This window comes from Trachurus trachurus, assembly GCF_905171665.1.
Source record: "Trachurus trachurus genome assembly, chromosome: 19".
NCBI lineage: Eukaryota > Metazoa > Chordata > Actinopteri > Carangiformes > Carangidae > Trachurus > Trachurus trachurus.
Genome location: NC_139913.1, coordinates 23,186,398 through 23,211,078, shown reverse-complemented (window position 1 = coordinate 23,211,078; position 24,681 = coordinate 23,186,398). Strand labels below are relative to the sequence as shown.

The window sequence follows — 24,681 nt, the reverse complement described above, 5'->3', positions numbered from 1 at the left end:
CTTCTTAACAAAAAACTGGCCCTGCCTCCTCCATAGTAGAGTAGAAGCAGGTGTTACGGACGTTTGAGTCTTATTCTTATTTTTGATTTTATTTTTTCTATTATTTCATCTAAATAATGGTGGTTGTCTATGTGCTCCACACACACCATACTTTCTGCGGCTCTCTGGTTGTTGCATAGTTGTATGTGTACACCATAGGTAATATGTTCTGTGTAATATGCTCTGTGTGTATATGGACATGAATGTGTACACCATGTGTAATTATGCTCTCTGCGTGTATGTGGATGTGTGTGTAGCTACATGTGAATGTGCAGGTGTATGAGTACCATGTGCTCGCTATATGCATGTGTGGTTTAGATGCAGCTATGTCAGCACTTGTGCCCAAGACAAGTTTCCTGTCAAGGACTAATAAAGTATATCTTAATCTTAATCTTAATCTTTTCTCTGTCTTTCTGAAATGATGAAACTTTTTTTTCTGCCCGTAGCATTTAAAAAAAATGATTTTACCAAACATAAAATATTAATAATTTCAGGCCTTGTGGATATTTCACAGTACTACCAATAGTCAGGTACAGATAGTGACCTTTTGTTTCAAATCTAGTTGAAAGTAGTGGACAGTGGACACACAGATATTCAAACAGTGACAGTGTGTTTTAAACTAATCTTTGTCTAGGGTAGGCTATTGAATTTCATGACAGGACCATCAAGTGGCACCTTTCATGACACTCATGACAACAGTCTCAAAATACAATACAGATACAACAGGTGTGATTGAAATGGTTTTTATGATACAACATAGTCAAAAATAAATCATAAATTAGTAAAACAGGTGGTTGCCTGCTTTATTCATACAGTCATCGATAAGGTGAATGATCCCTTCAGCCCTTCACACTGGAAATGAACTGACTGAATGAGTGTAGCAAGCAGTGTGGTATAACCTTCATTCAATGTCTTGGATTTATTTCATATTTGGCAGAAAGTGCAAAGGCTCTTCACAGCGTCAGAGACACAGGGTTTAGAAATCAGGCCCTTCCTTCTTCAGCTTGGAGTAGTCCATGTTAACTGAGAAAAGCTAGAAACACACACACACAAATGTACACAATCAGTATGCGGAAGGCAATATGGACTTTGATGCAAGATAACAGAAAAGATATGGGGTTGTCCCTTTTATAGCAACATGGTTGTGCTTGAAATCTTAATCATAATGTTCAGAGAGCTCTTACTTTGTACTGCTGAGTGGGCTCCATCTTGTTCCAGGGCTCGGGGTTGTTCTTGCGGTCCCATCTGGTTTAGAGAAGAGAAGAAGGAAATGATTTAATAAGACAAAATATGCTCAGGTTTAACAATCATTTACAGCACAAAATCACATTTCCTATTTCTACTGTCACTGGTGGTACTCACGAGACATCAGGGTTTCTCAGAGCCAGCCGAGCCAAGTAGGTACCACTCATGGTTACCCCGCCACCGATGAAGATGAAGAGGGGGATCAGCTGATGGGCAAAGAATAAAAACCACTGTAAAGACGGAGCCAAACATCTGCTGCTGTTCACATTAGTTCACATTTCTACATAGAGTCCAAAAATCTTTCCAACTCACTTCAACTGGAAACTAGGCCATACAGGCTGATAGGGGATATCATGTATAGCCTATACCATATTATATATAATCATATGTTGTTTCTTCATATCACAATAGCATATGAAGGTTCCAACTTGTGTGGCAGGGGACAAAAACATGTCTACCCACTGGTCTATTAATAACTGTTTCACCCAGTCGCCCTCTGATCAGCACTAGACTCCACATGCATTGGCTTGGACTCGCTCCAGTAGAACATACAGTGCTGTATACGTGCTGCAGCGACCGGCATGCATGGCTGTGAACATATACAGTCGATTCAAGGGAGGGGGAACACGCAGTCTATTTCCTCCGCACATTATTTCCCTTAGACTACGGTATTATAATAGCGTTTTTATTTTTCTTATAGTATTGTCTCGTGTGTGAGCGTTTCCTGTCATCACTGAAAATGGTTTCATTTTGCTGCCAAATGAAGCTGCAATGAGGCTTATAGGGCGGCAGATGAAATTCAAGGCTATACCGACAGAATAAGAGTAGGCTAGGCCAATATAGATCAGGAAAAAAAAGATAACTGTATTCAGAGGTGTTAATGGCTTTAAATTAGTCGTATTGTAAATTGTCCTTTATCATCCAATTCCGAAATCTCTGCGTACAGCTGTCGAGGAATTTGGCAGCAGATAGTAAAAGCTCCGCCGCAGATTTTCGTTTTTCTGTCTCTCCGAATGTCGCATGATTTTTTTTTAAATACAGATGATGCCAATAGGTTTATAGGTAACAGGACATCCTTAAGGTTAATTAAGAAGCGCCTACACCGCGTCCTCCCGGCGCTTCACACACACGTTTCAATGTCACCGGGTCGTTGACAGATTGTACAGACAACTTACAGCTGGGTGGCTCTTCAGCTGCTTCCCGACCATTCCCAACAAAGACGACATGATGTCGGACAATCCTCCCGCTGGCAGCGAGTCCGTAGAGAAAAATGCGAATAGTCAACGTGTGGGTCAAACTCTGCTGTGCTGCTTCTGGAGGATCTCACCGTTTCCCACAGGCCCTACTGTACACTGAAGTGCACACACACACACACACACCTCCTCCTCTGCTGTCAGCCAATCCCACAATGAAACGACAACAGCTGCACATCTGTCCCCTGCTGGACTGCAGCCCGTAGCATGTGCTGGGACAGCAGGTGCAGCTGGAGAGGAAAACTCCACTTAAAAGCTCTTAATGATCACAAAGACCATGAATTAAGCAGTGATTAAAAAATATTCTGTATCCAAAAATATGAAACCTCATGACACTGAATCAACAATGTTAGCCCAATAGCATAATTGCCTAAGTCATATTTGAACATTTTCGGGGAAAAAAAGAAAAAACACAATTTCTAGCAAGCAAAGTCAAAAAGATGACTTAGGCAGATAGTGATTTTGGACTCTAAAAAGTGTTCTGAATGGTTGAGGACATAGCCAATAAGGCAAGGTGATGCAGCAGTGGTAGGAGAGGAAAGTTAGGCAGATGTCTCAATTTGGCCAAAAAATGACTTTGCAATTATGCTATGAGGCTAACTCTTCATGCTTTATCTCATGTGTCAGCACCAATTCCTAAGATTCAATGCAGCAATCTACTGTAGATTAATTTCTCAACTTTTTCCTAGAAATAAATTGAACCGAATTGCAATATTTAAAAGAAGACAAAGATATAGGGATTTGACAAGGAGGAAGTGACAACTCAAAAAGTGTTTCAAACCGTCACATAGTTAGGTTAGAGTCAGTTCTTAGTATTGAGCTGAACCCCTCACCCAGTCTTTAAAAGTCTCTAAATGTCAAATGTCACGGGTTAACGACACAAACTTTCACACCCACTCTGATGAAACAATGTGAGGGAGCAATGCTGCAAAAACTGCACACCCTACAGATCAGGTGCATGCTGTTTTTTTGTTTTTCTCATTTTAATATTCAGACAAGAGCATCACATTAGACTTGAGACTAATTTAATAATCACAGAGAGAGCATGTTATCAATCATATGTTTATGTGAACAGAACACAGAACCTGAGATAACAACACGTCCCCGGCGTCCACACTGACTCATTCAACATTGACGTTGAGGCTTTTTTTTGGAAACAGACATTGTTTAAATGCATCAGTATTTCACCAGGATACTACAAACACTAGTAGAAGTTAGTCAAACAAACAGACATCCATCCACATCCACACACACACACACACACACACACAAAACTCCTGTCAAACATTGAACCCAGGACTAACATACGTTCCTCCACAAAACACCCTCTCCTGGAAGTGCATAACAACAAGAACAAAAAAATTCCACCTGATACAATATCTCATGTAACACCTGCCTCAATTATACCGACAGAAGAAACAAAACTAAAAGTAACTGTTTTTTTTAGCTTATGTTGCAGGTAATTGAAAAAAAAAGACGTAGAAAATACACATTACTACTCTTAAATTTACAATGAAGTACAAAAAGTGAATATAAAAATAAGAATTGCGACTTGAAAGTAGCAGTTCAATTTGTGCAAACATGTCTACCAGAAATAAAAACTATTTGAACATCAACTTGTCAGCTTGGCAGAAGAGGGAGAACATCTTCAGAGAAACATTTAGGATGACAAATCTACACCACTAAAACTGGTTAGGTAGTCAACTAGGCAGCGAAACCTTAAAACTATAAACAAAACCATCAAGCACACGGTTAGAACATCAAGGAACAGGTTTTATCCATCAACACGTCGTACGCAACTTACTTTAGTTGCACGTAAACAAGAGGACGACAAAAATTATATCTGTACAACTTTTAAAGCAGGAATGCGTGAGCTGAAGCCTTTTAGGTATTGATGCTACCCAAGTCCAACAACTAGAATATTCCCTTCAGTCTACATTAATCAAAATGCAATTTCATTGTACTTATTCATTTTCTAAGTCAGATAAAAAAATTAAAATAAAAAAAGCGTACCCCACTGATTTGTCATGCTTTGTACACCAGCTACAGCTGCAGGGTCCAGTCGAGAATTACTAGATAAATATCTTTGAATACTTAAAAAAAAAAAAAAAAAAAACTGATCCGGGGAAGGTTTTTCCTCCTAATGTTTTAGACGGACATGACACGCCGCAGTTTAAAAAACCAGCATCAAATAATAAAGTCTGTGACGCGGCTTCTTTGGGGAAACAGAAGGATCTGTGCAGCAGTGGCGGGTCAAGTCATCCAACCAATCACATCTCAGACGGAGCTAAGAGTAAAGTGAGCAGTCGTGTCAGCAGACTGCTGTGTCTCACTCAGGTTTGGCCAGAAATAAATCTTTGGATGATTCAATGTAAAGGTCTTAATTTAGAGACATCACAATGCCTGAAAACCCAAAAACAACCAAACGTATAAAGTACATCCTTTGGATCACACGTGAGTTACTTTCTTTTCTTTTCATGTTTTTGTTTTTCTTTAAAATAAGGTTGATTTATACCTCTGTAGAAAAGGAAGGGGGCTTTCCTAAAAAAAATAAAGCAACAAAGCAAATCCACCCCAGAACACTGTAAGATTTGCATTATGCACATTCATCCCCACAGCAGAGAGCTGGAGCTGTGATCAGAAAGCCAGGCCCTCCCCAGAGTTTTCTCCCAGGGCTGCGGCGGCGCTGGCAGGAGGCTCCGGAGCAGCAGCAGCAGCGGCGGCTCGGTTGCCAGAGGCAACCGCCTGGCAGGAGCTGGATCCCTGGCTCAAGCAGCTGCCTCCTGGAGAGACGGCCAGGCTGCGGAACAACAGGTCCATGGAGGGCAGCAGGGGCTTCAGGAGGCTGACGGGGCAGAAGGCTGAGCCCCCATGGGGGGTAAAGTTTACCTTGTTGGGGTCCGGGCAGGAGGAGATGAGGGCCGGCTTCGACTGGCGTGGAGTGCTGCACAACGAGAGGGGCAGCAACGTGAGGTCAAACCAACACACATCAAAATAAGTTCAACATCACAGCAGCTACAGTAGGTGTGTGGACGCCACCTACTACAAGCCTCATATACATATAGGTCATCACTCCTTATATCACACCTACAACCAACAGTTATTCCTGCCCTGAAATCCACTCAGGACACTATATGGTACGAACACGCAACTGGAATCAAGAGCAGTATTATACTGCAACTATAGCAAGTATAGACTCGCAACAAAATTTCACACAACTATATACAAGATGTGTTAGAATAAAAAAAGGAGAAGGACTACAAAGGCAGAAGTAGTGACGACATGACCGTGAGGGTGGAGGCAGGATTACTGGAAACGTACCGATCACTCTGATAAATGTTTTTAATTGTGTTCATAGCCACGTACGAGGTTCAGTTAAACTCCTGCAAAACTCTTTAAATCAAATTAAATAACCGAAATCGCTTCGACGGGACTGCTCTATATATTTTTTTAAATCAGAGGTAAAAAGACTTTGAGGCTGCCACCACCAGAGGGCGTCCACACACCTACTGACACCCACTCTGTTGACTACGTCAGGACGGATAAACAATAAAAACCTGAGCTGGTACCTGGTCTCGTCCCAGACTCGGACCTTTTCACAGCCCTCGGGAGGCTCCCTCTGGAAGCAGCAGCTCTTGTTGGGACCCGGAGAAGACGAGATGAGCAGAGGCAGGGAGAGGTCGGCCTCGCTCTGGGAGGGTAAGGGAGAGAGGACGCACACCTCTGCACCGTCTGTTACACCTGAAAACAAGGAAGGGGACAAGTCAGAACAAAGTTTACAAGGCCTGAGGCAATACCTGCTCTCAAAATATTAACTCAATTAATTGTGTTGTCTCTGTATGTGTGGAAACTCAAATCTGGCACCAAAATTAAACTGACAAGTTTAATTTAAGGTTAAAAAAGGTTATTTAAAAGATTTTAAATGAGAAAAATAACATGTAATCCTACTAGTTTAACAATATTTCTAGTTAAACTACCAAACACCACAAGTCACATGTTGACTGTGGTTAAATGTTGAGTTTCACAAATTGCAAATTCGATAGATTTGCGGCTTTTTTTTTTTGTGCGTGGAAAACGTAGCGTGCCTGGACGAGACTGAACTGTGCAAGTGAACACACTACAGCGACTTGTGCACCAAATAGATGAAGGCAACATAAACGTGGAGAATATAACTGTCATTTGCATCTGAAGAAAATATATGATGAGAAAATGTGGCTCATTCTTCCTAGTTCAGTGTTTTATTACTCTGAGGTATACGTAGAACGGATGACAAACATATATAGTTTTTAATAATAAATATTTACAAACTGTAAATATGTGGCCGTGGTCTTTTAAATGTCTTTCTGCAACGACTGCCATCTGTTATAAATAACCTTTGATGATCATCCCCTGTCGATCTAACATGCGAACAGACTTGGTGATTGTGCATATGTGCAATGTGCATAGCGTGTATGTGCAGAGTGGTTTTCTGATTTTAGGTTGTGTCTGAGTGGTTTTCTGATTTTAGGCTACATCTTGAGTGGCTGCAGCAGGTGTGAACACACAGCAGTCGACTTTCCTTTTGGTTATACAACTTCTCTGCATCTTAATACAGACGACCTCTCACAGTTGCAGAATGACATCTTGGCTGCTTCAATTAGGAGTTTCCAGGCAAGTGATTTCCTTTGTTGTACAGATTCCCTTTTTTTTTTTTTTTAGGTGAGTGGATAAACTCCATACAGTTTCTGATCTGATGTGTGTAAAAAGGCAACATAGTATATTAAGAAGGTACAGGATGGAAACATCATCTATTGATTAAACTATTAATGGGGTCAAGCCAAACACTAATCAATCCACTAGTTAAAAAAAAAAAAAAGCAAGCATTAAATTTCCCGTCATGTTGTCTGTCAGTGTATTAATTGTCTAGTATTGTTGCTTTTTGTGCATGGCTTCTAATGTGTTCAATGTGTGGCTGTATGGCTGCTGTTTGAGTTGAGTTTTACTGTATGTTAGTTTGTGTGTGTATGCATGGACCTTCGCTGAGCTCTCTGTCTTTTGTCCACTATTCAGCTTTTTAATCATTGAATGTATTATTTGTATGTTGATAATCAAAAAAAAATTGTCTTTTCTTTTAGGGTGATTTTAACATCAGTCCAGGGAAAACAGGTGCAAAATAGCCTTTTGGCTAATTCTGGCATGTTAAATGTTTTTATTAATGTGCAATGTCCCTGATCCTTAAACCTTTAAATAAATAAAAAAACATTTCTACCTAATTTAAACAAGTAAAGCAAGATGAACTGTTTTGGTCCTTCTTGTGTTTGAGCACCTTACCAAACTTTCAACTCATTTACCCTAACTGATTTTATGCAGCGTCCTCTTAGTGCCGTGGCCGACTGACACTCTGCTGACAAACTGACCTTGGTGTGTGTCCAGAGGAGCGTCTTCAGCGTTGTGTGGGGAAGCTGCGATGAGGCTGGGGGAGGAGCAGGGCGACGGGGAGGTGGAGGATGAGGACAGGGGTGTGGTGGCGGCGTCGCTCTGAGAGCCGCTGCTGCAGCTGAGCGGAGGGACCGGGGCCCGGTGGCCGTCTGGAACCTCCAGGAGCTGATGATGCAGGAAACAACCGTGTTATTTATTTATTATCAACATGAAACTTTTTAGGAGAGAGAATCCTTCTTTGTTTGTCAGTAGAAACAAGCTCTGGGGGTTTGTCCAGCAGTGGGTGAGCGAGTGGCAGTTACCCTGTGCTGAGGATGTGGTGCCTGGCAGATGAACATGCCTTCCAGCTCCTGGTTGAGGCCCTCCACGCTGCAGCGCAGCCGAGGGACCAGAGTAGACAGGGGAGCGAGGGGGATGGGAATTGGCTGAGTCTGAGGACACACAAACAAGTGAAATGGAATTTAGGCTGCATTAGTCCTGAGGAGCAGCAGATCCAACACTCGCTGTTTTCACACAGCTCTCCTTCAGCTTTTCTTGCTCCCTCTCATTGTGAAGCACTGTGAGACATTATTTGTTTGAGGAGTGCTGTTTAAATAAAAAAAAACTGGTTATTATTGTTAGTACTAAATCTAATCCTGAAGACTTTCCATGCGGTGAATAAAAATAATGAAAGCAACATGTGCTGGATATCACTGAAATTCACCAAATTCCACAATGATAATCAACACTGGCAACTCATGCATGTCCTTATTAAACTAATATAAACATTTCCAGGTGCAAATCAGGTCTTATAACCATTATAACCAATTTTCGTGGTTTGACATGTCACACACTTTGGTCTGAAGCCTCATCGGCCCAGTCACAGTGGAGGAACACACAAGACGGTGCAGGCCAGCTGTGCTAGAAAGAAGAAGTGCGTATTTTGCCGTGAAAAGCAGAAGCAGTGTGATGTAGTGGTCTTCCTGTTGCTTCACTGTTTTTACTTTGTTCACTTCCTGCAACGAGCTGCACTGTTTACCTATGTACACGCTGGTGACTGTAAATCAGTGAGAACGTGTCTGGAGATGCATACACGCAGCGTGGTTTTGTTTGTTTGTTTGTGCGTGCTGGCGATGGCACGGTACCTGTGTGGTTCCTAGGTTACAGCTCCTCTGAGGATAGCCTCGCTGCCGCTCCTTGTCATGTCCCCCTGAGGCTAAAGGTTTGTTGCGCTGCTGCAGCTGTTGTTTTAGTTTGGCAATCTGCAATAAACGGAGGGTTATTATCAGTCAATTAGATTGTACACGCAAACACAAATGCACAACGTCATTTTAACATGTCACACACAATTTGCTGCTTCAGAGGCTCATCGTGGCGAGATGATTTTGTGATGTTAAGATAAGACGCGATGAGGAGTTCAGCTCAAGTGAAAACTAAAAAAAGGGGAAGTTTCTTTACAGAGATGAGGTCATTAGATCTCATCTCCTGTTTCTCAATGCTATCAAAAATAATTGAGTAAGGCCTTTTTTTTCCTCCAACAGCTTGCCGTCTTTGATACAAAAATGCCAAGTGTAGCAAACCTGAGTGTTAACAAACACACGTGTTGAGCAATAAAGGCAGATACTGACCTCTCGCAGATGCTCGGCGCTGCCCCATGAAGCTGAACGTTTGTGGCTGCTGCTTCCTCTCCTGCTCTGGGAGTTCTCCGACCACGAGTCTGGGGTCTGGGAGGGAAGAAACCGCAGTATGGTCAGCTGCCACATGAGCCAATTCCCCTCAAAATAACAGTTCAGGTGACTAAAAATAACTGCATATATTATAATTTTTTTTTCTCTCCTAAATCTGCATTTGCAACCATATTGAAATCTGAGCATGGAGACCGTTGCATTGAAGTCACATATTGTGACAAGCCTTCAAACATTTTCTTTTTTTTAAACAACAGTTTCACACTAAGAACGCATCAGCTTTTCGTGCTCAAAGGCTGATCTGCAGCCACATCACATCACATCATCCACACCCACAGACAGACACTCTCTTCACACTTGTAGAAGAGCGAAACAGCAGGAGAAACTGAAAAACAAAAAAAGGGGGGGGGGGAGGATGTGGGCAACCAAAGATCAGTGGCGAGGGCCTGCACACAGAGCAGAGAGAGGATGGGTGCAGCCAAAACGACCTCGTCAGCTGACTGCAGGGACCGTTCTCATGGCTGTGGTTCTCAGCTCTGTAATAGCTGTGCAAGTGCCGGACACCTCCCTCCCACCATCGACTAGCAACTTCCTTCTGTGCAGAAATGTGCAAACTAATCACCCAGCAGACATACTGTATTACCTACTGGAAATAACTTGTGTTTATATGAAAAAAACAAAACAAAAAAAAACAATAGTAAATTTAAAACAAAAACAGGTTTGATCAAACTTGCCAGCATCATTATGTTCACCCAGGTACACTTTTCATCTGCTGCTGACCTGAGTGGATTTGTCCTTGCGAGACAGACTGCTCTGGCCCTCTGGGTCTTTGGGCCAGTGTCCCTGCAGGTACGGCCCGATGATGGCGTCCAGGGACATCGTCCGCCTCATGCCCGAGCTCAGCTGCTGCGATTTGGTCCTTCCAGCTGTTGGATTTTTTTTTTTTTACATGCAGTAACAGGTTAAATGTATTTATAATTTTTTTTCTCCTTCTGGTTTTCATTAGTTAGTAGAAGAACTCATGTAAACTTTATAGAGCAAGTTATAAGCCACTTTATTGCTTTAAATGATTTGATGATTCATTCTGAGATAAATTTGTAGGAATTACACCAGGAACTATTCTGGTAATAGGTTAATAGGTTGTTTGGTTTTAGTTATTTTTTATTTATAAGAAACACTACAAAAACATTTGCTGGTACCAGACTCTCACTAACGGGGATTTCCTGCTCTATTTGCCCTGAGTATGGTTGTTAAAGTGAATAACTCTGGGTTCAGAGCCAGAAACCTGAAGCTATATCACCGTGGCCTCTGTGGCTTCTTCTAACAAGCATTTTTTTTTTATCATTTCCTCAAATTTCACATCCTAAATGATTCACAGATTAACTGGCATGGTATTTGCCAGATTTATTCATAATGGAAATGTTTTTTTGTACAGCTGCTCAGTATTACTAAACCTCCATCTACTGTTTTAATATCCTTGTCCTTATTCTTTTTTTTTTTATTAAATCTATTTAAATGACAGTATGGAAGACAAACTAATTGATATGTTGTTAAGTAGATCAACTTGATTCAACTACATTACACAACACTGAAGTTTATAAAGCTGGTGTAAAACAATACAGGAGTGTATGTGAGGTAGTCCATTGTACATTTTCAGGTTTTATTTTTCACATCTGGGCCTATGCTCATTCATCCAGGTCAGATAACAGTGTGATGATCCATCAGTGTTGCAGGTGTTAGGTTCATACCTGACTTTCCATCTCTGCGGTGGGACCGGGGCTGGGAGCGGGGCTTGCAGGCCAGCTGATAGGGGATGGTGGCCTTGAGGGGCTGTGGACCCGGACCCGGACCCGGAGCGGCTCCCCGGGTCTGTCCGACTCCACCACGACCAGACATGGTTGTTTATGTTGTTGTTGTAACAAAAAAACAAAACAAAACAAAAACCTGTGGGAGCGACTGGAGCCTGGGGACATACACACACACACACACACACACACACCGCTAATGGCTGGCCAAGTTACCAGCTGCAGCTCTTCCTCCTCTGGCTGCTGCTGAGGATGATGATGATGATGATGACTACTCAGAACCGTTACTAAAGTCGGGCTCGACTCATATAAACACTCATTTCCGAGTAAAAAAAACTCCAACGTAGCTCGACAGAGACGTGACTAACGGCTGGTGAGCAAATCTTCTCCGGTGAACATACTTTTTTTTTTTTTTTTTTAACTGGCTTGTGTGCGAGTTAGCAGCCTGAGCCTAGCAGCAAAGTTTCTTTGTGAGGATGTTGAGATATTTCACCCCCGTTTTCGAACAAGGAAGCAGCTCCACTTTCCAAAAAAAGTCACTTTGACGTCAACTCCTACGTCTTCTGTGTAAACCTCCACGTATATTTCATTGTAGTTCTCCGGGCCGGAGCGTGTTGTGGTGGCCTACCGAAGGGCTGCGAGCTGCTCTCTCAGTTGTTCTTTGGCCCTCCGTGCTCCTGCTTCAGCGTAAACTCCAAACACTTCCACCACCACGCTGGTGTGGATTTAATTATGTAGGGGGCGGTGCCAGCTCCGACTCTCACTTCTCATTGGCTGCTGGAGTTGCTAACTTCCATCCTATTGGACAATCCGCCGTCAATCCGTCAAACCTCGGACAATGAAAATTGCTGTCACCACCCCCCAATTCATATATTAACCGTTTTTAGCTATCAAATAAACAATTGAAACCCCGTTTTTAAACTTTTAACTGGCAACTAATGATGAAACTACACATCAGTAGACCACTGTTTAAAACTTAATTAATGGTCGAAGTTACTGTATTTTTTAAATAATTTTTTTGCATATGTCTTACAACTTCTGCAAATCTTCTACAGACACTTGTAGATTCAGAAGTTTTAAGTGCAAAAATATTATTATACTATCATAATATTCATGCATTCATGCATTCATGTAGGTTATAAATATTGTTGCAGCTGGTGAAGGTAGGGGTTAATTCTAACTACTGGTGGTACCATAACATTACACATTTGTCAGATCATTTTGTTTTGCATTAATAATCTAAATCTGCAAAGTAACTACAGATACTGTAACATACCTAGTGGAGTAAAAAAGTGTAGTATTCCCCTCTGAAATGTGTTGGTAGGACATAAAATGGAAACGTAAAGTAAAGTAAATTTACAACTACTGCAAAGTTGTGTTTTAGTGCAATACTTGAGTAGGCTAAATGTAATTGGTGATATTTCACTACTGTAAACCATGCAACCTTTGTGTTTATTGAATTTCTTTTTTTTTTTATTTTTAATGTATTTTCTCACCCTTCATGTCCACATTCATTTTTGTCAGTATTTGTATGTATGGTGACGTAATATAAGAGCAGATTTATTGTGAGGTACTGCAGAATAAATGGGATCTGAGAACAATTAATGCAGACTTGTTCTCTGTGAAGGATTGTACTTAATGCAACTTTCAAGAATCTAGTAATAGAGGTTTCACTCTACAAAATGAATGAAAACATATTGGATCCCTGGAAACAGAAAAATATGATTTAATATACAACACTGTAGCATGACTTGCAGAACAGATGTAAATGTAAATGTAAATGTAGAGCACAGGTACAACTGAACATACACATCCATCCATGTTCTGTAATGGTTATATTCATTCATTCATTCATTCATTCATCTACAGGCTGATTATTTCATCATACTATCCTTAGACCAATTCAATCACCCAGCTGGGTGTGTGTGCACCATCTGGGTGGACTGTGAAGTGGTTTTGGGTGGTGTACATGCATGTAGACAGCGTGCATTGTGGGAGATAAGGGAGTGCCAATGGTGGGACAAGAGAAGGGGGCAAAGATAACACGATATGCACTTTCACAGACCGGTCCAGTCTGACCAATCTGGCCCAAAACGTGCACTCATACACATGGGACCTCAGCCCATTCTTAGATAACACGCTCATGTGTCTGGCACAGCAGAATGGGAGTGAAAGTGCTTTGTCACAGGAGGGTGAAGTGCTGAAACATGTGTCCAACAGCCAGCTCATCTATCTCGTGCAACTGCGCCCAACAATTGATGTCACTTTCACAAAACAGCCAAAGACAAAACCAGATAACTAAACCCAACTTTTCACAACCCCTTGGCATCCATGCATTTACTGCCAAGCAGCTAATTGGACAGTATGTGGATCTGGAATGCATCCCCAGCATAATGCATTTCTAACGTTTACCAAAGGAGCTCCAGCTCCTGTTTGTTTAGCTCTGTGTATTTGTCTGGGCTAATGAATTAATGATCCTAACCTATGACCTCACGCAGGCCATTTCAAACCCATTTGAAGAGAGACCATGTCATGCTCACAAAGTTAAACAACAATGGGGAGGAAGACCAAAAAGTCACAGGGGCAAGGAGCATGTGTTGTTTTTTTGTTTTCTGTTGTTTTTTTTGGATCTACAGTGAATTATATTGCTGTGATACCGGCCATACATTAAGAGCAAATTTCATTCTGTTTCCTAGTCGGTTGTTTTTGTGTCAGTTTTCTTTCAGTCAGACTTAAAGTGACACAGTAGTTGAATGCAGAACAACCAATGTGAGTAACAAGATGGTTTAGGGTGTAAATGTGAAAGCAATTCACATCCAGGGAACACCAGCTTTTAATCTTTCAAAAAAAGGCAGTTTTATTGCAGTTTTAAATAACACAACATATCCCAACTCTCAACACTGCATGAGATTGCAATTTACATGATGGTAATGATACAAGTAAGTCATGTCATGAAATTAATTATAATATAAAAAAAAGAAAAGATCACAGGAGAGAAAAATGAAAACAAACAAAACAAATGACACATACTCACTGCACATTCACTACTTCTCTGCTGCTCAAACTACTCTATCAAGCCAGGTTTGTAGAAAAAGACAATGAAAACATTCACTCTGCATAGTCAGAATGCACTCTGCATTTATATGCAATAGATTAATGTCTGTTTTTGATCATGTTCACATTGTAGTACCTCTGCAAACCTTGGTAGCCTGACAGGTCTCGTGTGTCACATCCTAACATCCATATCTAACCTACTGTATGATTGAATAAGGCCCAAACCATCATTCATCCTAATATCATAAAGCTGCGTCTGTTAATTTTTTTAAATAATCTTCATCATAAAACCCTCTGGCCACATTTTTGACTCAGCACATTAAAGGCCTCTCTTTTTTTTATCTCTTTCCATCCTCTTATAATAGTGAAATATAATATGGCAAAACATTCTTTCTGTTTCCTAAAAGGTTATAACAGCTCACCCATCCTGCCAGTATTATGCATCAGGCAGAAGATACAGCGACAGACCGATAAGACACAGACAAAATGGACAGGTACAGACGGAACAACCCTACAGTGAGTTTTGATGAATGTGACCAGGACAGATACGTTACTGTAATCAAGTGTCTTGATGTAAGACAGGTCAAACTTGAACCAGTCGTTTGCATTCCAGGAGGCTTAATCATGTCAAGACGATAAAAGACGGTGAAAGTGAAGGAGGCCATCAGGCAGTACAGCAGCTATTCCTGCATCTTTGTTGGACTGTCCCACACAGGGAGGCTACTCTTTCTCATACGCTTTTAAAAGGTGTAAGTTGAGAGAGTGCAAAGATAAAGGGACTCACACAAGGGCCACAAAAGAGAGCACATTTGTCCGCCCACCAAAAGAAGTCTTTTTTCTTTTTTTCTTTTCATGTTGAATTGTCTCAGTCTGTGAAGTGGTTGGCAGTCATTCTTTGGCGCCCCCTAGCTGGGAGAGAGGGCAGGACTGTTCTCTGTGCTGATGTTGACCAGGCACTCGCTGGACTTGAGGCTAGCCAGAGACTTGCAGCTCGGGAGCGAGGCCAAGGATCCACACAGGCCCATCATGGAGGGAGTGTAGTCCTTGTCTACATGGGTGGAGACAAATATGTAACAGGAGAGTTAATTCAAGAGTGTCTGTGTGTTGTTTCCTAGAGAAAACAGTGTTTAAAATGTTCACCTGTGCACCAAGCTCTTCCGTTCTCTTTCCCTGAAGTCCTCTGGGAGTCTGAATCCAGGCTGATCTCCACTGACAGCAGCTCTGTGCTGGGGAAACTCCTCCTGCAGGTCAACGGGTCAACAGGTCCACGTTTAGAAGAAGGGAAAATATGTGTGTGGATTTGTCTGTGTTAAAGGGATAGTTCAACATTTTGGCAAATTGGCCCATTGCCATAATTGCTATAGTCATAGCAGTAGGTTTGTTACCTTTAATTGTTGGTGTAAGCTATTTTTAGAACGGAGGAGCGGAGCGGCAGGCTGCTCAGGGCTATGCTATGGAGGCTAAGGGAATTTCTTGGTTTCCCTCATCAAATTCATCAAATACACAACCCAACAACTCCAAAACGTTGTGACCTGCACATTCACCACGCTATGAGATAATAACAGAACGTTACCAGACAGAGTTGTTTTAGAGGTAAATTCATGCAAAACCGCTGATGTGCATTGCGTTCAGGGACAGTTTTTCAGCAAGCAGACTCTGTATTTACCCTGTATTAACCTTGAAAACGGCTCCGTTTCATAACGTTCCATTGTTATTTAAGGTAACAAACCTACTGCTATGACTATAGCGATTATGGCAATGGGCCAATTTGCCAAAATGTTGAACTATCCCTTTAAATTATTTTATCTATAATTAATAACTATCCAATCATGGCTCCTAATTGTGTGTCTAAATAAAGTGTTATGGCATAAGATGCATGAATAAGAAGTCCATACAGGAAAGGAGGTGTATGGTAGGACTCGTAGGCCACCTATGCATGTGTGTATGTATATAAAATTAAAACAATATCTGAGAGAAGTAAAATGAACAGTTACATGGCACATCCTTGTCAAGTTACACAATTCTTTTCTTGCATGATGCTTGTTGGTGATCTACTGGAGTGTATATATTTGTGTGAGTTTCTTCTTTCAAGAGAAGAGACAAAAATCACAACACAACACAAAAGAGTTGATCTGGAGACAGACGCTCAGTCAGACCTGCGGAACAGCTTGACGTCCTCTTGGCTGCTGTATGGCTGGAGCGTCGGCCACTGGTTGACCAGTGGGATCGAAAGGTTTTTGTCCAGGTGATTTGTGTCACACGGAATCAAGTTTGTCCTGACGCACACGAGGGCACAATATGAGAGAAGAGTTTAGATGGTATTAGTAAAATCCACACTTCTGGTACATCGATGCCTGATAACGTTTGACTGGGACTCACAAATCTCAGATATCTTTGTATATCTTTTAATGTACGGAAGAGTATTAGGGCCACTCATGGAAAAGAAATGAGAGGAGGGAGATTTTTTTTTGTTATGCATTTTGAGTCGAAATTAAAGTCGAAATGTCAAGAAAACAAGTTGAAAAGTCGAGAATGAAGTCAATGTCAAGAGTGAAGTCTAAATTTCCTTTGTGGTCCATCAAATTAGGAGTGGAGTGACTGACAATTGCACGCATCCTTGGAGTGTAACGGTAAGAGTAGCTTTCTGAAGTTATGCAACTACTTAATTGATATTATATGGCATGTTTTCAATTTGTACGTATTTTTAACCCATCCACTAACCTTACATTTTGACTTTATTCTCGACATTGTATTTCCACTTCTTTCTCAACATAACAACTTCATTTTCGACATTGTATTTTGACATCTTTTTCAACATTTTGTGCACAAAGAAAAAAATGATTCCTCCTCTCATTTCTTTTTTTCATGATGGCCCTAATACTCATCCGTACTAATGTTCTGAATAATGAGGTGAAACCTGAACACGTAGTGAAGATGATGATATTGACTATTGTGTCGAGTCGTTTAACTTTTGACACATTTTGATATTTCTTGTATTCTTGTGTATTTCATGTCTCTTATATGATGCATGTGAGGGAAGGATGTGCGTCAGAGCCACTCCCCACTCATTGTCAATGTTTATCTATTTTTGTGATATAGATACTATTCAACATGTTATTTCTGTATTTTCGATATTGGATATGTGACTTTTGATAATATTTCTTTGAATGGGAGCCGGTGCGTCACTCAGCCACTCCCTATTCAAAGATGGCTCTCAGCCTCTATCTAATGTTTGCCTGACGAAGGTCTGTTGGACCGAAACGTTGCAATAAACTGTCGATTAAGCAAGTTGTTCAGTGTGCGGGACTCCTCTCTCTTTCCGAAACCTGAACACGACCATACGAGTGCAGCACTCACAGTTGCTCCTGAAGCTCCAGGACTATGGCCTCAAGTTCCTTCTTCTCCTGGTGGCTCTGGCCCTGCAGCTCCTCCAGTCGGGCCTTTAGCCTCTTGTTGTCTGCCTCCGTGTTCTTCAGCTGGGACTCACGTAGGCGCACAAGCTCCTCCAGGTAACCCTGACAACACACATCCACACTGAGCGACAGGAAATATCCACCCTCAGCTGACCCATTCACACTCAATTTGGTTTAACGGATAAGACAAACAAGATATGACTTACGATAACTAATTATTTGAAAAATGTGGGAACGGTTCCTTTAGGCAGTATTGTAAATACTACTTTGCTGCCCACCTTCTGAGCATTGACAATCTTGAACCTCTGCTCCATCTTGCGACACTTTGTGCTCCAGCTCTCCTCGTCGGTGACCAGGGGGATGTAGGGGTGTTCGGGGACGCTGTCGTCGCTCGTGCTGCTGTCAACGCTCCTCTGATCGTCGTCATCACTCAGGTAGTCATAGCTACGACAGGGGCGGTCGATTGGATGAGTTCAGGGTCAAACTGTCATTGCTGGCTACGTAAAGTGAGTCTGAAACAGTAGGAAGATTATATTGGTTGTGACTAAGCTTTTTTCTCTCCACTGTCAGTGAATATACCTTTGTGTGAATTTCAAGTACGGTGTGTAATCAATCACTGCGGACGACTTTCCATCCAAGGCTTCTCCCTTCAGACAGAAACTATGGAAGAAATAACACATAGAAATAAGACCAAAAAAAAAACCCGGTAACACTTTACTTGAATAGGTATTCATAAGATTGACATAAACTGTCATAACCATGACATAACAGCTGTCATAAACATCAATGAATACTTATGACAGCTGTCGTTAAGTGTCATTCGGTAAGTTATGTCACTTTTAATGCAAAGTTGACATTATTTGAGATGTCCTTGTTATGAGAACTTGACATCATTTTTAAAGTTTGGCAATTAGGTCTGCTATGACAGTTGAAATTGTCTTTATGTCAAGTTGTCAGAACAAAAACATCTCAAATAATGTCAACTTTGCATTAAAAGTGACATAACTTACCGAATGACACTTAAAGCAGAAGTAAGTGGTCCGGTCGTTTTCGCTAATGCTGCGTTCCAGGCAGGCTTTTGAAATCGTAAATTACAGATTCAAGTCACTTACGACTTTGTAGCGTTCCAGGCAACCCACTCGTGTTTTTCCGACCTGTTTTACCGGTGAAAGTCACTATAACGGCCACTCGTAACTTCCGACCGGTGAACTCGTACCAGATCGAACTGGTACGACTTCACGGTCGGAAAAATACGAGTTTCCTTGAACGCACCATAACAGTCCTCGTCCCTACGTCACCACATTCAGGCGCGTCCCTTGGCTGCACACACAGCCCTGCATGCCGTTCTCTCTCCTCATTGGATAAAAACTGTAGGATACGATAAATGTTTTCTCCTCGACTCAGAGCAGAGCAGAGTGACTGACAGACCCGTGTTTCAGACCAAACACTCTATAGAAGTGATTGCTGTCGGAAGATATAACTATTTAAGACTTATATTAACACAAATATATCACTTACTTCTGCTTTAACGACAGCTGTCATAAGTATTCATTGATGTTTATGACAGCTGTTATGTCATGGTTATGACAGTGTTATGTCAATCTTATGAATACCTATTCAAGTAAAGTGTTACCAAAAAAAAAACTACATACAGTATACCCAAATGTAACTTTAGTTAAAGGTCAAAGGTCACCTGAAGTCTATGGCTCCGAGACCTATGAGCATCCCTGTGAGGACTGTGGCTTCTTCTCTTAACAAGATGGCGCCTTCTGCATAGAGCCTCCTGAAATCATCACACAGATGGAGACAGTCACCATGGGGACAAGGTTTCCAGTGGGGACAGTGAGGCAGCTGCACCTGCTCGGTCTTACCTGGTTGTCCTGCTGTCCCTCAGAGCAGTAGCGATGTATTCAGAGAGCCTCTTCTCCATCAGCGCTACTCTGATCCAGGCTCGGCCCTGCAGACGGCACCAGAGTGTAAGATAATGATGTCTTTAATATAAGTTGAATATATGTCAGACATATAATATGAAAGTGCTGCGTTACACAAAAATGCTGTAACTCTCAGAAAAGGGTCATTACAGTCCAAACTGCAGCAGCCTTGTGAATCTTTAATGAGCTTTGAGCGTTAGTGGGGAATGCAGTGAAAGTCTCTTCAAATTTTTTCTCTCCCGCTTTATTAATATAATCAGTTATGGTTTCATTCATCACAGTTACGTAACGATGTAGGACTTGCCTTGGCTCGTGAGGTGCTGATGTTTTCCATGCTCTCGATGCTACTGATGCAGCTGTTGGGGACTTTAGCACAGGCAAGGCGGATGTAGTCCCAGTAACACCTCTGACCATCGAACCAGCTGCCGGAGCCTAAAAAAAGGAAGAAAGTGAAATGAATATTATATATTATGTAAAAAAAGTGTGTTTCTCTCAGTGAATGGTGGCGTCCTGAGCCAAGTGGAGCAGCTCGAGTGTGGGTGATTCGACAGGAACGAGACCAAAAACAGCTGCTGCTAATGGAAGACGTCCACGGGTTTTGCTTCCCACTCTTCATGCAGAAAAATTACAACAAGTCTGTGTGAATTTAAGTAGGTTTGAATTCAATTGATTTTACTTCATGTTTATGTGTATAAATAATAAATTAATATTCATCGCTTGTTTTAATAAAGTTCTATAACGTCATCCCTCTAACATGCAGTCAATCCCCATAACTGGATCTAAATATTCCTACTGGCACCTTTAAAACGGTGGCTGAGGATGTGTTCTAGGATGGCTGCGAAATTGATGAACTCCTCAGATGAATCATCGATGGGCTCGGCTGTGTATTTCTCCAACAGCGTCTTCACCGAAAACCTGTGTGAGTTAGAGAGAAAGAGAAAGAGAAAGAGAAAGATAAGGTTTAAACTAAGAGATTAAATGCCATCAATAAAATCATCATGGGAATATTAGTCGGGGATAAGTAGATCAGTTGATTACTGCTCTCTCTCTTCCACTTTGACTTTAGCATTTTAAATAAAATGAATTCATCAAGACAAAGTCATCGATAACAAAACCTGTAAATTCAGAAGTGAATGATTGTCTGTGAACTGTTGATTCTCACACTGTGCTCTCCATTTTCCTGCTGACTCTCATTTCCACAGTCGAGCCGGATGTCGCCCATTTACTGGGAGGGAGACGTTGGGGAAGGGGAAAGCTCTCAGGAAGCTCCAACAACTCAATTTAGCTGTCTAGTTTTACTGGACAGCTTAAAGTTATGACTCAATTCTGATGTAATATATTCATGGTTGTAAGGATGCTATCCTGTGAGACACAGGAAGAACATTTTGGTGTGTATGTGAATAATTATAGCTGAATACATAATTTTTTGGGGGCGGGTTGCTTTAATTTTTACTTGCTGGAAAAAGCAGAAAATCACCAGAATGTCTGTCACAAATTTCATGGTGATCTGGTAGTAGCTGGGATATTTCATTTTGGGCCAAAATGATGGAGTGGCCAGCTGACATTTCCATCCCTAGAGAGGCTAAATAATCTGAGCTAATATATACACTACATAACAATGTACCTGCATAATTAAAGGTTCTGCTTGTGTGACCTCCTGCCATAATCTATTCACCATCGACCACAACCCCCTGTCCTGTGAGAGGTAAAACTCTTCAGTTTATTTTGGGCAACCTCATCCTTCTCATGAAATGACCGTTCCTAAATATCTTCCTGCAGACTAAATAATTCAGAGGGGCTATTTGCTCCAAGAACACCTGCCAAATGTTATTTGTCCAGTGACAGAGAAATATGCTGTGTAATGAAAGGAGCCATATGGACCAAATAACTCCTAGCTGACACAGACTGAGCAAGAAGTAGCTCCACATATATTTTCTTGACTGTTTATTGTATTAGCTGTAAGGATTTGTGGCCAAATGTAAACATCTGAGCACTTTCTAGTCCATGCCCATTGCCCAGTCAGTTTGTGTGTCCGTACATAACACAATGCCTATCCTAACTCAGGCCATGAGGCAAGTGATTTCACTCTCCATTGTTCCGACTGCAACAATGTCTCATTCAGCTGCTCTGACAGTGGGCAGATACTGGACAATAATTGGTTGACGATCTTCAAAACGAGCACAATCCCCCGTGTATTCACTGTATTACAGACAGCGGGGCCGCGACACGACCCAGATACACCTGACAGACGCTCGGCAGAGGTGCAGACTTGAGCAAATGTCAGAATGTGAGTGTGTGATATTTGAGGGTGTTTAATAGGTGTTACTGCCCTTCAAGTCTAAAATGACGAGGACATACAGGACATGTGACTGGAGTCCACATGTCCATCCTGTGCACTTGCAGTCACATGATATGGACCTAAAACAGACCTATGAAGACCACAGACTTATGACTTCATGTTACAATTTGCAATTACACTTAGTTTAAAATAAAAACTCAAGTCAAAAATTTTGACTTGAATGGCAGATCGAGTGTATATCTGCATATTTATATTTTTCTGTATTTTTTGTTTTATTTTGAGAAAAGTATGATCATTCAAAACTGCAATGTCAGCATTTTGCTCACTTGGGGGCAGTGAAAACTGTCTGATTGAACAACATGTTATCACCTTTTACTGTAAGATCATGTGGCGTTAGCTAGCTGATTGTTGCCTGTTTACATGTCCACATTACACACTTGTGGTCTTCACTGCCTCTTCGTGGGAAATTTTATGGGCACTAAGGCTCCATTAGAGATATTCTGTTGCTAACCATGTTATATCTGTGATTTAGTGATAGAGAGGAAGAGATCTGATTCTGTGCCCTGAGCTTGAGAGCATCCCGAGTCGGGTTGGGCCAGGTTGCTGTGGTATAGGGCCACAGTAGGATGTGGTTTAAGGTTATGTGGTTTACATGTCCAACTCAAAGTCTGAAATTTAAATCATAACAGCCAACATCTTTAAAAAAATGTTTGGTTTATACCCGTAAATCCATAAAGAGAGTTGGGAAGGACCCAATCTCAGCTCTATGGACAGGTAGCCTAGCGTCAGTGCTGTTGCTAGGAATTCTGGGCCAATACAAAAGTGGGCCCCTAACTTTTCCAGTTTTTTTTCTTAGACTACTTATGTATTATATTTTTTTATTTAACCTACTTAGTTTTGATGCTAATGCAGCATTACTATGAGTATTAGTCAGGGTCTTATGCAGAATAAATCAGTCATACAAAGATTAGACTACTGGGGTTTTTTGTGGGCCCTACTGGGCGCCGGGCCCCTAGAGTTATCATCACCTTTCTCCCCTACGGCCCTAGCGTACAATAACTCTGATCGAGTGCTTTAGCTGAAAACAGCTGCAATGCTATGAGAGCAGTGAGAACCAAAACATTTAATTTTCTGACCAAAAAAAAGAAAACATTAAATTAAAAGGTGATAAAATGCTCACTTAAGCTGAGGGTATGACAGAGTCGTGTGACAACAACCCCTTGTAGCCTAAGCCTACATACAGTAACATGGTCATTTGTTATAGAGTTTCAATCAACTGCAGCTTTAAATTTGCTGCTACGACTGCAGCTATGGGTGTTTACATTCATCTCTGGATCAGTCTTTTCTCCAGGTCTCCTCCATAAGGTTCAGCCCATACATGGACAAATGCATGTCAACTCATCAGTGAGTAAGGATGAGTCTGCAGGTGTTGTCACTTGTCTTCCACATATCATTCAAACTACATAAATGCCATTTAACTTCCAATCCTCTTCCCAACATCTTCACAAAGTCCAATCAGGGGTTGATGTCTATAGCCTACTGCCTCCCTGCCCCGAGTCCCTGGGGTGCCAGCTAGTCCTTGCCCCAGGAAGGTTGTCGTCATAGCAACCACGCCATCAGCGGATAGAAAATAAATTGCAATGACAAAGATGACAACGCTAAACTCACACTGAGAGGCCAGTGTGTGTGCGCGTGTGTGTGCAGTTGGATTTTACATTAAATCAGTCGCTGCTTGTCATCGAAGGTCGTTGATTGGACATAACCGGCTTTTTGTCCGCGCGCCCCCCACTGATGGTACAGAGTTAATTAAAATGATTTATTATAAGGATGACGTAGACGCGGATGTCTTCTGTATATTCATGATTGTGGTGAGAATAAAAACACCAGCACCAATGTGTGTTGTTACAGCCGCAATCAGGCTATATGTCACAGGATAAGCTCAATATAACACGCACACGCACTGACACACAGGCGCAGTCTCTCCTTGACAATAAACTGACCTGCAGACGGTGATGAGGTTTTTTCTCTCCACCGCCACGTTCCGAGCCGACGCTTTTTTCGAGACATCTCCCATGGCCATCGCTGCCTGAACACAGCCCGGCTCCATCCAGGAGGAGGAGGAGGAGGAGGAGGAGGAGGAAGAGGCCGCCCTGCTATCAAAGGACCCCTCCCTGTCGGTCACCGGCCCTCCTCATTCACTTCTGGCTGAAACAGAAGATGCTGCCCGCCCGCATCAGCAGCTCTGCTCATCAGAACATGAAGTGTGTTGTTCTGTTTTTATTATTACTCTTTTGCACAGAGGAGTCAAATGCATCTGTGCTCTCTCTCTCTCTCTCTCTCTCTCTCTCTCTCTCTCTCTCTCTCTCTCTCTCTCTCTCTCCGCCTCTTTTTTGACCTCATCATGACGTTATTGGATCATCTCGCATCATGCAGACTGCATGACGCATCACCTCAGCAGCTTCTGTGATATCTAGGCTGCACCCCTATAGCTCTAGGCATGGGGTGTCTGCAAAAGAGATGAATATCCAATATACTGACACACAGTAAAGCCTTATAAACT

At 41.8% G+C, this 24,681-nt stretch overlaps 3 protein-coding genes across 3 annotated transcripts; all 3 read right to left on the bottom strand.

Moving 5' to 3' along the window:
* Positions 1-766: 766 nt before the first annotated feature.
* On the bottom strand, positions 767-2,683 carry LOC311002739 (cytochrome c oxidase subunit NDUFA4-like). The gene is made up of 4 exons (XM_083994194.1): positions 2,460-2,683; positions 1,402-1,490; positions 1,224-1,284; positions 767-1,072 (listed from the first exon to the last, which is right to left on the bottom strand). Exons 1-4 carry the CDS (start codon positions 2,508-2,510, stop codon positions 1,016-1,018), a joined length of 258 nt encoding a protein of 85 aa, XP_083850320.1. The 5' UTR covers positions 2,511-2,683; the 3' UTR covers positions 767-1,015.
* A 910-nt stretch (positions 2,684-3,593) lies between these two features.
* Positions 3,594-12,098, bottom strand: LOC311002714 (protein FAM117A-like). Its single transcript, XM_083994165.1, has 8 exons — positions 11,368-12,098; positions 10,400-10,545; positions 9,563-9,658; positions 9,080-9,196; positions 8,258-8,386; positions 7,934-8,120; positions 6,107-6,278; positions 3,594-5,481 (listed from the first exon to the last, which is right to left on the bottom strand). Exons 1-8 carry the CDS (start codon positions 11,513-11,515, stop codon positions 5,175-5,177), a joined length of 1,302 nt encoding a protein of 433 aa, XP_083850291.1. The 5' UTR covers positions 11,516-12,098; the 3' UTR covers positions 3,594-5,174.
* Positions 12,099-15,383: 3,285 nt separating this feature from the next.
* Positions 15,384-24,228, bottom strand: rundc3ab (RUN domain containing 3Ab; the record flags this gene model as incomplete). The annotated part of the gene is made up of 11 exons (XM_083994175.1): positions 15,384-15,526; positions 15,619-15,719; positions 16,635-16,754; positions 17,836-17,993; positions 18,170-18,335; positions 18,471-18,551; positions 19,585-19,674; positions 19,763-19,848; positions 20,127-20,254; positions 20,616-20,737; positions 24,122-24,228. 11 exons carry the CDS (start codon positions 24,226-24,228, stop codon positions 15,384-15,386), a joined length of 1,302 nt encoding a protein of 433 aa, XP_083850301.1.
* Positions 24,229-24,681: the final 453 nt, after the last annotated feature.

Bases quoted from the DNA above. Each gene is read 5' to 3' on its own strand.
- LOC311002739 (XM_083994194.1), bottom strand. From the start codon at position 2,510: ATGTCGTCTTTGTTGGGAATGGTCGGGAAGCAGCTGAAGAGCCACCCA. The intron at 1,491-2,459 runs GTAAGTTGTCTG...TTTGCCCATCAG, and splicing joins AGCTGAAGAGCCACCCAGCT to CTGATCCCCCTCTTCATCTT. The intron at 1,073-1,223 runs GTAAGAGCTCTC...GTGTGTTTCTAG, and splicing joins AGCCCACTCAGCAGTACAAA to CTTTTCTCAGTTAACATGGA.
- LOC311002714 (XM_083994165.1), bottom strand. From the start codon at position 11,515: ATGTCTGGTCGTGGTGGAGTCGGACAGACCCGGGGAGCCGCTCCGGGT. The intron at 9,197-9,562 runs GTCAGTATCTGC...CGTTTATTGCAG, and splicing joins GCGCCGAGCATCTGCGAGAG to ATTGCCAAACTAAAACAACA. The intron at 8,121-8,257 runs GTAACTGCCACT...CTGCATCATCAG, and splicing joins CACCACATCCTCAGCACAGG to CTCCTGGAGGTTCCAGACGG.